Source organism: Vulpes lagopus, chromosome 3 (assembly GCF_018345385.1).
Source record: "Vulpes lagopus strain Blue_001 chromosome 3, ASM1834538v1, whole genome shotgun sequence".
Taxonomy (NCBI): domain Eukaryota; kingdom Metazoa; phylum Chordata; class Mammalia; order Carnivora; family Canidae; genus Vulpes; species Vulpes lagopus.
The window spans coordinates 48,947,725-48,961,632 of record NC_054826.1 but is presented as its reverse complement, the minus strand read 5'-3'; the positions used below and the strand labels follow the sequence as shown (position 1 = coordinate 48,961,632).

General features: G+C 42.7%; 1 protein-coding gene across 1 annotated transcript; it reads right to left on the bottom strand.

The window, feature by feature from the left end:
* Nucleotides 1-4,650: 4,650 nt before the first annotated feature.
* Nucleotides 4,651-13,700, bottom strand: RPL26L1 (ribosomal protein L26 like 1). The gene is given in 4 exon segments (XM_041746798.1): nucleotides 4,651-5,016; nucleotides 5,719-5,859; nucleotides 13,531-13,598; nucleotides 13,601-13,700. Coding segments are annotated over 4 exon segments (435 nt in total). The 5' UTR covers nucleotides 13,698-13,700; the 3' UTR covers nucleotides 4,651-4,887.
* Nucleotides 13,701-13,908: the final 208 nt, after the last annotated feature.

Here is a 13,908-nt window from a genome sequence, read left to right as displayed (position 1 = left end):
ATACAAGCCACCAGATGGGAAGTGCTCAGAGTCCATAGTATCAGCAGAGTATGGTAGATTCTTGGTTAGTAGAGTTCAGCCTGGTTCTCAGTAGATTCATTTACCTGCCTGCCCAACTCACACTGAGAGCTCTGTAGCTGAATATGTCATGCCTGAGTATAATGAAAGCAGACATTCAGAAGCAGTTATCTGAATTTTAAGTCTGGAGGCTTCCCAAAATAGCACAGGGGACTCACCCAAGTGAGTGGACATCTGCAAATTCAATGAAAAGGTTAGTAGGAAACTGCTTAATTCAAAGTTATCCCAGGAAACATGCTAACATCCTTGGGCCTGAATGTTGACAGACAGACATACCCATCTGGCATTCTCCAGTCATTTGCTGCCCAAACAGAATACCACTGCCTTTAAATCACCCTCTTCATTCAAGGATGGCTGGCTCAGTTGGTAGAGCCTGTGACTCTTGATCTTGGGGTTGTGAGTTTGAGCCCCACATTGGGTGTGCAGAGATTACTTAAAAATAAAGTCTTAAAACACACACAACACCAAAAACTCCAAGAACCCATGTTTATTTGAACTCCGAGAAAAACTTTTCCCTCTGTTCTCTTGCAAACTCCCTGCCAATCTCCTCTAAAAGATAATAGCTAAAATTTGCTGAGCTCTGTATTCCACATGCTGTATCTTGAGTATTCAGTCTGACAACTGTAGGATTTCCATCTTCTAAACGACAAACTGAGGGCCAGAGGTTAAGCAATTTACCTTACCCAAGGTCACACAGCTAGCAACTGATAGAGCTGGGATTAGAACTCACATGTGATACTGAACTGCTCTTGACCATGCACTATGGCTCATATGGCTCAGTTTAAGCAGTCTGGTACCATTTGGTTGCCTGTGAGGGGCTGGTGGTGGGGAATACAGTTCTCAAAGCTCTCATCATTTGTATCGAACAAGCTATTGAAAATGAGCCAAATCTGACTCCCAGGAAACATCATAATTTATTCTTATTGATGAACATAATAATGGCTGGAGTCTAGGGCCCAGACCAGGTATCAGAATATATCATCCTTACTATAAATTTAACATAGTATCAAACCCAACTTTTATGTAACATTTGGGGTGCTAAGTTATGTGTGGAGAATAAAAACAAAACTCAAATTAGAAAAAACAAACTACAGACCTTACTGTTTATCTACTCACTAGACTACTAATGATAACATGCACCTACTTTATGTGCTGCGTGTATATATACTCTTTTTTTTTTTTCTTAGAGAGAGAGAGAGTAGAAGCAAGTGAGGAGCAGGGAGGGGCAGAGGGAGAGGGACATACAGAACTCCAAACAGGCTCCATACCCAGTGTGGAGCCCAACACAGTGCTCCATCTCAAGACCCTGAGATCATGACCGGAGCAGAAATTAAGAGTCAGATCTTAACCAAAAGAGCCACCCAGCTGCCCTTTTTACATATATCATATATACATATTTCCCAAAGTTAACTGGTTGTAAGCATCACAGAAGAGTCACGCCAGAAATATGTATGAACTCAACACCTGAAAAGGTATCTCTCCAGACTTACTGCATCAAGGAATCTCCCGTAAGGGGGCGGAGACTAATATTAGTAAGCAACCAAGTGACTCCTAAAGTCAGAAGAGTCTGGTGGACCACTACTTTAATTTCCACATTTGATAAGCATTTTCACAAAGAGAAGCATTTTCAGCTTACCAAGACAGGGAAACAAGCTCATAAAAATGCCCAAAGACCAAAGCAGAATTTGAATCCAGATCCCTGTGGCTTCAGAGCCAAGACAGTATCATTCTGCCTACTTTCACATCAATGCCCCAAAGTCAGAGAATGCATGCTGAATTTTGTAGTTTGTGATTCCATTGATTTCCTTTGTGAAAAATTACCTTCTTCAGTGCAAAATGCATGTAAGAATTGGAAATACAAGTAAACAATAGAGATATCAGCATTTGTACACTCACAGAGTCCTCAGAAAGAGCCTATTTGATCCTGCCATTTTCATTGAGACAGAAAGGCAGTGCAGATACTAACCAAGTGCTTTACTACTGAGAGAATGGAGGCTCAGAGGTAAGTAACTTGCATAAAGGTTTACAACTATCCTACGGCAGAGATGGCAACAATGCTTTTCCCACTCGGCACTACTACTGCAAATATTTAGGTTCTTCTCCCTGTACACAGATGTCCAGTCTCTTGTGAGACTCTGGTACAGGACTGATGGAATGGAAAAAAGAACACCAGAGATGGATGGCTAAAGTGGGATGTGGATGGTCTTTGATGCAGTCTGGCCTGGGTTCAAATCCTGACTCTATCTCTTGTGTTCTCTAAGATCTGGACAATTAATCTAAGCTCATTTTTCTTCATCAATCAAGTTGGGAAATAACAGATGCAATCAACACTTACCAAGAAACTCCAATGTGTAAGGCCACAGGTCACTAGAGAGCCATTAAAGGCATTTTATAATTTTATGCATTATCATTTATAAACTGTAATCAATAATTGATCATCAAAGCAAGGATTTTACTTTTTTCCTTTTTAAAGTAGGCGCCAGTGTGGAACCCAACATGGGGCTTGAACTCACAACCTTAACAATGAGACCTGGGTTGAGATCGAGTCAGATGCTTAACCAACTGAGCCACCCAGGCACCCCAAGGGAGGATTCTGGATGTGGATCTGGAGCTAAATCATGAAGGGTAACTAGAAGTTACATAAGCAGTTAGGGGTCTCCAGAAAAACAAAGAGAAGTCATTTTACATCCCAGCTATTTTCCATGATCTACACCTAACTGGCTTTTCTTGTCCTAGCACACTTCTTGCAGAAGTCCTAAGAGGTATCAGAATTACAAAGAAATACAAAAACCTCAATAGTTAAGGATTTTAGGAAATAGTTTAAGGATTTTAAGAAAAGACATGGGCAAGTTCAGCTCCGTCATAGTGTCTACCACTGATGAGGAAGAAGAGGAAACTGAGGCTAGAGAAGCTGCTGACTCATATGCACAGAATACCAAGGTGATTGAAAAACAGCTGGAGCGCAAAGGCATGAGCAAAAGGCGGCCACAAGAGGTAGCTGAACTGGAAGCCAAGAAAGCAAAAATCAAGAGGACCTTGACTGACAACTAGTTCAAGTGAATCAGGACCTTTCTCTCAACCCTGACCAGAGGAAAGCATTTAGATGAGGAGGAAAAAGAACTTTGTCTGGACTCCATGGACTAGTGCCCACCTTTTTGCCCCAGAAGGCTTTACATTGCTTCCCATTGATTCCTCCTACCTTTGGTGAGGTCTTTGAGTCCATCCGACCTGCTTTCTAGAGATGGGTTTTCTAAATCTTTCTGTATATGGGTCTTCTGTACTAAATACAGTAAATTTCTTCAGCTGTGTAGAAACTCTATGAATACATCAGTACTTGAGTGTCTCTAGTTTCTAAAGTAGCTGTTCTCCTTCCTTCTTCAAAGTTAATAAAATGTTTAAAAATATTTGAAAAAAAAAAAAAAGGATTTTAAAGGATTTTAAGGAACAAAGGCAGCCCAGTTAGAATGCGAAAACTAACAGATTTTACTAGGCCATCAAATCAGAGGTAAAACTCCTCCCCCGGGGTTGTTTCAAAAGTAAGCAAGGCCCTGTATTCCTTCCCTGAGATAAATCCAAGACCCAATCCAATTTATATTGGCTCTTGGAGCGGGCCCATATCCCCCTCCCCTTGTCCAATAGTTACCTCTGCTTCATTATAGTGTTAAAATCCCCACCCCAGGAGAACAAATCTCATTAATATAACATACAATGCTTCAATAGGCATGTTTGTTTGTGCCCACCTCTACCCACAATGAAGAAACTTCTCTGAATATTCATTGTAATCCTAAGTAAAAGAAGCCTAGTCATGGATTTGGAAGCTAACCCCTATAATCTTATTTGCTGCAATAAGGTTTCCTTTGTACACCACCACCTCGTGTCGTCTCTATCTAAAACTCACTAAGGAGTGAACTTATGTTAGGGTTGATTGCAGTTAGACCTGGAGTCTAAAACTCAAGATGCTGGCGGGGGGGGCAAGTTGGGTACACGAGTGGAACAAACTGAATAGGGAACAGCCAGCCCCTGAGCACCACACAACTGATGCTATGTAGGACCAGGGCCCCATGCAACCAAATGAAGCAAGATCTAGATTTCTCTGTTAAATCCCTCAACTTTTAAATGTTGGAAATTGACCTATTAAAATTATGAAAACAATAGCAGGACAAATGTAATCTGTGAGCCAAATCTTGCCTACAGGCTGTTATCAGTTTCCTGAGTTAGCTCCAGGTGAAAGGAAGGACATTTCTTTCATTTGGAAATGAATTTGCAAAGTCAGACCTTGGGAAGGGCAACCTGTTCAGGGAGCTGCATGCCATTTGGTTTGGTTGGAGCATGAGAGGAAGCGGGCCATCAAGCTTGAGATACAGTTGTGCAAAACAGCACCAGCCACTCAGTGAGGTCTTAGATGTGCCTGTTCATATCATGACTACCACTGAGCGGGACAAATCCTTGAGTTAGGGACCAGCACCCTGTCTACCCCATCAGCATGAGGGTCCAGGCAGGAACAGAGGTAGCCTACCACTGCTATTCCACTGCTTGATACACTAAACACAGGAAAGAATGGCATCGAGGAACTGATAGTAGAATGAATTTTATCAATAAAACCATGCAAATTCCCCTTCAAATTAGGAACATTTTCCACTGTTATTTATAAAATAATTAATCAAAACAGCAAAGGCAGATTTACAAAGCTACATTATCAATAACAAAACAGGAAGGAAATGAAGTGTTTGGCAGACATCTTAAGTTTCCAAGGAACACACACCAGGCTAAAAGTCTACAGTTAAACCGTGCTTGCACAACAGGTTACATTCACTCCTGCATTTTCTCAATAAGTTCTTCCTTATATTTGCCTTTCTCTTTTCCGACCTGTCGAGATTTGGCTTTGCGTTCAAGAATTTTTTTCCGATCTTTGTCCAGTTTTAGCCTGATGAGAACCACCTGTTAAGAGTGAGAAAACAGATGAAATAAATGAGAAGGATTTATAATTACAATTATTTTGTACAGAAGAGCTTTCCCCAACAATAGCAGTTTGGGTTCCTTCTGCTACCCACCTCCTACCCTCTAACTCCTGAGGATCTACGAGACCAGTTAGATAGTTTAGTGATATCAAATACAATTTGGGCTAGGAAAAATTATACTACCAACATGCTTCTGGTTTGTCTCTCATCCCCTGGCTGCAAAATGCATTGTTTAAAAATCGTATTTCCACCAGCCAAATATGACCACAGATCATAAGGATAAGTAAGACTCACCATTTCTGCCCTTATCTGAAACTCTAGAGGAGAAAGACCCTATACTACAGAGCCAGAAGTCAGAGTGCACAGGTGAGTGTGAAGGCCACAGGAAGAGATGTTCTCTCTTCTCTCCCTGGACATAATCTAGTAGGAAAGTGATACCCACAATACCTGGAATCCTCTTGCAATCTGCTCAAAGTCAGAGCCTTCACCAAGGATGACAAAACAGACAAGAAAGAATTCTGGACCCTTGATATTATCACTAAGCCAGTGAATCGAGTAAGCCTGCCTGACCTCCCTCTAGAAGTCTTTGCCTGGGGCACCTGAGTAGACAGTACCAACACACGAACTCTAACAACAGCACTACACTACACAGCTGCTACCACCACTCAGTCCCAGACCATACCTTGCTCGTGTGAATGCCCACAAGGACAGTTGTACCATCAGCCTTCTCAAGCTGTACCCACTCCGTGTAGATGACATATTTCTTTCTGTACACCTGGACTACCTTGCCAATTTGCTGACCTTTGCAGTGTCCTCGAACCACCTAAGAGAAAATGCAGAAGAGAATTCCGCCCCCCACTTTAATACATGAACATTACAGTGAGGAAACTAATTATCAGGAACACACAGACTAACATGCAACTTTTTGCACAGAAGATTAACCCTAGCAGTCAAAAGTTAGCTATTTTTTGGCTATAAATCTGCTGTGTTGTTCTAAGTCAGGTAAAATTCTTCACCTGAATTTTTTTCTGATCTAAAACAAAAAATTCGGGATCCCTGGGTGGTGTAGTGGTTTGGCGCCTGCCTTTGGCCCAGGGCGTGATCCTGGAGACCCGGGATCGAATCCCACGTCGGGCTCCCGGTGCATGGAGCCTGCTTCTCCCTCTGCCTGTGTCTCTGCCTCTCTCTCTATCTCTCTGTGACTATCATAAATAAATAAAAATTAAAAAAAATTAAAAAAAAAAAAAAGAATTTAAAAAAAAAAAATAAATAAAAATAAAATAAAACAAAAAATTCCTTGAACTAGGATGGCCGTCACAGAACTAGTCCTGAGAGTAAAGAAGTATAATCACTACACACCCAAAACTAACACAGTCATATCATCAATTTTATCTCCGTTAGATAAAAGTATGTAAAATTTAAGAAAGAAAAAATATAATCGCTCCCAACTGATTAAATGGAGAAGATGGTTAAAAATATACTGAGGAACGGTTGGGTGGCTCAGTGGTTGTGTGAGTCTTTGGGCTCAGGGTGTGATCCCTGGGACTGAGTCCCACATCAGCCTCCCTGCATGGAGCCTGCTTCTCCTGTCTCTGCCTCTCTCTCACTGTCTCTTTTGTGAATAAGTAAATTTTAAAAATCTTAAAAAAAAAAAAAAGATATTATACTGAGACTCTCATGCAACCATTTAAAATACATGTTTTCAAAAAATAACACACGACCTAGGAAAATGCTCAAGATAGAACCTTAAGAAAAAAAAGAAAACAAAGCTTTATATGAAATATAGTCTGAATCTTGTGTATACATTATATACATATATAACACAATGCAATAGAAATCTATCTAAATGTCAGTAATGGTTACCAGGAAACAGATTACAAATGACTTTTTTAAAAAAAATGTATATTCTTCCAAATTTCAAGATTTTTTTTTTAAAGAAAGCTCCACGCCCAGCATGGAACCCAACTCGAGTCTTGAACTCACAACCTTGCATGAGATCAAGAATCAGGCACTCAATCTACTGAACCACCCCAGTGCCCCCAAATTTCAAGATTTCTATAATTAACAAATATTTTATAGTCAGAAAAAAATTAAAATGTTAAAATCTCTTGGGCTGTTCTCACATACTAAATATCTACTTACGTGCCAATACCATTCATAACCACCTAGATTACGGTTTCCCTGAAGGCACAGCCTTTTTTTTTTTTTTTTTTTTAAGATTTTATTTATTCATGAGAGACACACAGAGAGAGACAAGGCAGAGACTCAGGCAGAGGGAGAAGCAGGCTCCATGCAGGGAGCCTGATGTGGGACTCGATCCCAGGACCCCAGGATCACACCCTGAGACAAAGGCTCAACTACTGAGCCACCCAGGTGGCCCAGCACAAGCCTACTAAACAGGAACTACAATATAACTGATGCTGATTATAATCAACTTAAAGAAAATACCACACATATAAAAAACTGGAGAATCTCAATACTCCTAAAATGTCTATTTAGATTGTTCAGCTTATGTACCAAGGTGGTCTTCACTGAAAATCCACCACACTATATATGACCAGAGACTTTTATGTGGAAAAGTCTGTGAAAAAGCCCCTCTTAACCATCCTCAAGACTGACAAAAGACGTTAATAAAATGAGTCCAAAGGACCCTGCTTAAAGAAAATTGGACAAATACTAGCCCCAGTGAGGAAACGGACAGGACAAAACTAACCTGGCTGGCCTGGAAAGGGGAGGGAGAAAAGGCAAAGATGGCATCCAGAGTCTGGTTGGACAACTAGATGGATATACCTTTCCCAGAAGCATGGAACATGGGTTAAGAAAGATGTTAGGAGAAAACACTGTAGTTGGGAACATGCTGAATTTGAGGCATCTCATGACGTTCTAGTAGAGAATTTTATACACAGCTGGAAGATCAACTGGGTTGGCAACAAGGACCTGGGAGTCCTCCAAGGATGACAATTCGGAGCCTGATTTTGCTCAGGGAGCTGGTAGTATGAGGGCAGAATGTAGAAATCTGAGAAAAGTCAACATTTTAGAAAAGCTTGTAAGAGAGACTGGAGTGGCCATAGAGAATGGGAAATCAGGGGACTGAGGGGTTACAGCTGCCAAGGAAAGAATGTCAAACCATGGAATGGTCAACTACAGGAAGGATCAAGGAACAAATGTGACAACAAACTCGTCACTGGTGATCATGGTAAGTGTACTTTCAGTGGAGCAGAGGGATGGAAGCCGTTTATAGTAAGACAATGAGTATATGAGAGATGAGAAGGTGAAGGTAAAAAATAAAACAAAACAAAAAAACAGTCCCAAGGAGCCTGGCTGTGAAGAGCATGAGAGAGTACATATACTAGAGGGAGATGTGAAGTTAAGTGATAATTTCTTACTTTTAAAGAAATGAAAATATGAATGTGTTTAAATGCTTATGAGAATGAGCAAGTATAAAGGAAAAGTTAAAGGAAACTACAGAGAAAAGGGGTAATGGATGGAAGGATCTCAAGAGAAGAGAATGGAAGACCACTGTATACAATGGCAGATGGATTCACTTTAGACAGAAACAGGAATATTTCTTTCATCACAATAGGAGGGAACAAAGACAACAGGGGCAGAAATGGAGGTAAGTCAGAGGGTCTGGAGCCAGGAGCTCAGAAAGGTGGGTGACAGTTTTAATTTCCTCTGTCACGCAGGATGGAGAGTCTTGACCGACGCAGTAGTAGGTGAGATTCAGAAGATCCCAAAAGAGAAAAGGCAGTTGTAACAAACCCACTTGGGACTATTTTACTCTCCTGGTGGAGAAGTGTTTGTCCAATATAGCCTTTGGAGTCAGACCTGTATTCCTGGCCTAGATACTCATTTTCTTTATTATTGAACCTGAGTTTCAGGTTCTTCCTATCTACAAAGGAAACAATTCATACCTCAGGGGCACTGAATGCATGCCTCTTAGGCACTGAAAAAATGGCCACATCTTCTCCCTGGTCTTCCTTTTGTTTATGTCACTTAATTCTCACTCTATAATTTTTTCATTCATCCAACAAATAACGGCTGTGCCCCTGAGGGTGCCAGGCTCTGCTCTGAGGTCAGGCGACAAAAAAGAAAAATTCTCTGGCCTCATCTTAATGTAATGGGTAATAAGGAGTTAATGAATAAACATGCAAATATGTGATTACTAACTGGAACAGGGCACATAGGAACTTACCTGATTGTATCTCTGGTGATAGCTACATGGCTTTTCATCTGCCAAAACTCACCTGTGCATTTTACTACATATAAATTATGACTTACTTTTACTTATTTCTCTTCCATTTGTGGAAACATTTAATAATCCATTAAAGGACGGACGGATGGCTCAGTGTTTGAGCATCTGCCTTTGGCTCAAGGCGTGATCCCAGTTCGGGGATCAAGTCCCACATCAGGCTCCACATGAGGAGCCTGCTTCTCACTCTGCTTGTGTCTCTGCCCCTCCCTCTCTCTGTGTCTCTCATGAATAAGTAAATAACATTTAAAAAAATTCATTAATAGCATACAGAAGTACAATAACAAGGTTTAAACAGAATGTTGGAGTGACAGAAGTAACAGGTACAAAATCAGGATTACAGAAAGTTTCAGACTTCAGAGGGGGATGGGGCAGAGATTGCAAGAGAGAGAGGTATTCATTCATATGGTTCCCAAATGGGAAGGAGTGGCTCCAAGACAGACATACATTGTACACTGGGGAACATAAGGTCTGCAAAACTGCCCTGTTGGGTAGAAATACTAGTTAATTGTCTGGGAGAGTAACCAAAAGGTTTTCATCATTTGGTAGCAACTGGAGGCTACTACAGATTTCCAAACAGAGTAATATGTAAAAAGTAGAAAAGCTAGAGGCAGGGGACTCGAAATAATCCTGATACAGAATCACTGGAGCTACAAATGAATGTAAAGATGATAGGTCGCATTAAAAAAAAAAAAAAAAAAAGGCAGTAAATCCTGGGCACAGGAGGAGGATGAAGGAGATAGAGTAGAAGAAGTTTAAGCACACCAGCCTTGGAAGCACAAGAACGTAGCAGCTGCCAGGCACAAGGGGAAACCAGGCTAAGCCGAAGTGTTCTTGCAAAGGAGATAATGAGTTCTAAAAAGCCAGCCCAAAAAATAAGAGGCAAGAAGAAGTAGGCATGCAAACTGAATTGAACATATGCAGATCTGGAGATGCAGGGGTCAAAACGAATGCGACTATTTTGGGTGTAGGGACGGGGGGCAGTGTGCTGCAGAGAAAGAAGAACTAGGCATGGGTAAAGGTTCGCATGCGAAAGGTGAAGGAGCTTCATAGGCCGGAGAGAACTGGTAAACTCTCACTGAGGAGAACCTTGATGTGGCCTTAACACAGGCCAGAAAGCACAGTATTCTGGTGTATGTCTCCCTGGATGTCAGTCATGGCTCCTCTGAGCTTATCCTGAACTCGCCTAGAATCCTTAAGAGTTACCAAAGGCAGAAAAGAAGTGTTCCTCCCATGAGTCCAACTTTGAATCAGTGTCTTCAGAGAGAGAGAACAGGTTTTAAAATTCTGACCTTGGGAGTTAGGGCCAGAGATTCCCTCTCCAACCCTGCTGGGATGTGACGGGCAGTTCACATTATCTCAAGAGGCAGCTGGGACTTCAATCACTTCACTTCAGTTCCATAAGCAGAGTGGTGGAGTGAAAGCTCCGGCCTGGCTGAAGGTGGAAACGATTTCCAGCTGTGATGCCGTAACTTGGCACACCTATTCTGGAACCACGTGGATCCTGGACTCAGGGAGCAGGGTGAGTGCAGACAGGCACTGGCAGGGGTGGATATCGGAATACTCGGTGTGGAGGAAGACAAGCTCCAGCAGCTGCAGGTGGGCCCAGTATGCCTCAGTTTAAAAAGAAATAAATTCAAATTGTGTTCATCGCTATGAAACAAGTATAAATGGAGGGTGCTATGATACCATGCTGATTAATTTGTCTGGGAAGGCTTTTCTAGGGAACTGACATTTAAGAAAACACTTGAGAAATGAGAAGTCAGTCAGGCAAAGAGGAGAAGGAAGAGAACTCCGGGCAGAGGGAGGCTTCTGGGCAAAGACCTGAGGGAGCAAAGATCAAGGCATACTTAAGGACCTGAAAAGGCCGGTGTGTCTGAAGTACAGATCACACAGGGGTATAACAGGATGAGGGGAGGCTGGACAAGGAAACCAGGACTGGGGCACACAGGGCCTTGTTGTCAATGATTTTACATTTCATAGTAAACAATTTAGCACCAAAGATAGGTTCTAAGCAGAACCTGATTTGCAAAAAAATGCCCCTCTGTGGAGAATGCCTGACCAGGGTAAGACTGGAAGCTGGAGATGTCTTGAACCAAACTGGAAATGTAAAGGTGTGGTCAGATTCAAGACTTATTTTAGAGATAGGATCAATAAGATTAAGTAATATGTTAGAAATGGGTAGGGATAAGAGAGATGTTAGGGAGAATTTAAAGGTTTATGGCACAGGCAGGTGAAAAGGTGTTGCTTATCAAAGTGTGGAAGATGGGAGGAAAAGCAGATTATAGGTAGTAGCAGTGTTCCGATCAAGAGTACTCCCAGATTGGAAGCTTGAGACGACTACAAGATTTTTAGGTAAAGATGTTCAGCATATAGATAGATCCACAGGTCTGTGCTCTGGAAAGTGGATTGGACTGGGATACAAAAGAGGGGGTTGTTAGCATTGGGCGGACACTGAAAGCTCTCAGAATAGATATTGTCACCCAGGTAGGCAATGTAGGCAAGATGAGAGGTCAGATCAGGTGCAAGCCCTGACAAACCAGCATTTAGAGATCAGAGGAGAAACAGCCAGCAAAGGAGTCTGAGAAGTCAGAAGTAAACTGAGCCAGAAGGGTCACAGAAGCCAAAAAGCCAGACTATTTTAAGAAGGAAGGCAGTGCTACCTACACCAAATGCTGCTGAAAAAGACAAGCATGATGAGACCAAGATGTGTCCACTGGATTTAGTCACAAACAGGTTATCGGTGATCTCAGCCAAAAGCAATTTCTATAAAGTAGTGAGATACAGATCAGACTGGAGAGGGTCTACATATATATGGGGAAGTGAGGAAGCGTAGACAACTCTTTGGTGGATGCTGGCAATACATGTGGAACAGAGAGTAGTAGCTGGAAGGAAAGGGGGGCCAGGAAGAAAATCTAAACCTTCCAGTTTTCTTGCAAAATCAAGAATCTGACAAGGATCCTACATTTCCCTATGGTAGCAATGGGCTGAAGGTACACCACAATCTCCTTTAAATGAGGTGTGAGCTTTCCAGTTGCTATTTTCTTGCCATCAGCCAACTTCTCTTTTTAAATTTGCCTACCTAGTCCTTATATGTATTTGCAATTCCCCCATTCTAGAACATGTCTAATGAGGAGGACCTAGAAGAGAAGTTGCAACTGTTGATCATACCTCTGAACTATTCTTTCCACTCTATTCCTGTCATTGCCTCAGGCTAAGTAATCCCCTGGTTTCAAGCTTCTCCTCAAAATGTTCCTCAAAGTTTCAAAGTATCCCAATGCCTAAGAAGACGCACCAAATCCCTTTAGCCTTATCCCATTTCATTCTCTAAAACAGCGGTTCTCAATTAGGGGAAGAGGGGATGGATTTTGCCTCTCCCTCCACAGGATCATTTGACAATATCTGGAAATATTTTTGCTTGTCACAAATGTGAGGAAGTACTACTGCACCTAGTAGGGAGAGGCCAGGGATATTGCTAAACATCCCACCATGCACAGGAGAGCTCCTCACGACAAAAAGTATCCAGTGCAAGATGTCAACAGTGCTGAGCCTGGGAATCCCTGCTCTAAAATGAGCTCCCTGCTGACAGGTGCCTTGTTAGTCCTGCTTACTGCTCATATCTAGAACAGGGCCTGCTCCATAAATACTCCTTCAAGGAGGTAATCTAGCACCTGGTCTATTGCAATCATCCCCCACTCTCCCTTTCTTAACACGCATCCCAAGATCTAGGAAGAACAGACAGCTTATACTTTCTCAGAAGGCTCATTCTCCCTCATAATTTCATGCTTCTGACTTGCTGCCTCTCTATTCTCTCTGCCAAATCCAGTACCACCAAATGCCCAGCCTCCATTATATTCAATGATACCGAAACACTACTCTTATCATAGTGCTTTCTCTGGGAGAACCTGGGTCAAAGAACCACCTTGAACAGCGCTGGGGGAAACTTGCAGCCAACGCACTAAATCGAAAAGCAAAGCTTTGCTTGTATGCTATATTATTTTTCTTAAACAATCGTATTATTAAAGAATTGCATCTGAATGCTCTCAGTTAAGCTGGGGAGGCACACTCTGGTGGCTGTGGCCCCATCTCTGATCCAACACATCTGCAGGGTAACATTATTTGCCAGGGTCCTGAGGGCATGGGAGTCTAAGACTCCCTCCCCCACGTCCAAGCACACGTGACATTCTGAGGTGGCAGCACAGTGACACGCAGCTGGGTAACTAGAGCCCGAGGGAGACCAACCTGGACCTCGTCGTCCTTGCGGATGGGCATGGAGCGGACGTTGCACTTCTGCCGCAGCTCCTTGGAGCGGGGGAAGGCATGATCTTCCTGCGCACGTGCGAGGGGGCGTTGAAGTGGCGCTTGCGGTTTGTGCTGCAGCCCCAGGTCACGAAGGGGTTGAACTTCATGCTGAACATCTGCAGTGACAGGCGTGGGAAGGAGAGAAGGGTGCTCAGTCGGGTACCAGGGCCTACGAGGAGGAAGGGGGAAGTGAAGGGCCTGGGTGTTACACAGTGTAAGGCCAGCCTGGGGGAACCGGCCTGACCACAGGGGGCGTGGGAAGGCGGCGGCCCCGGGGCCTCGAGGCTCCCTGCGGGAGGAAGGTTCGCGCTGGAGAAG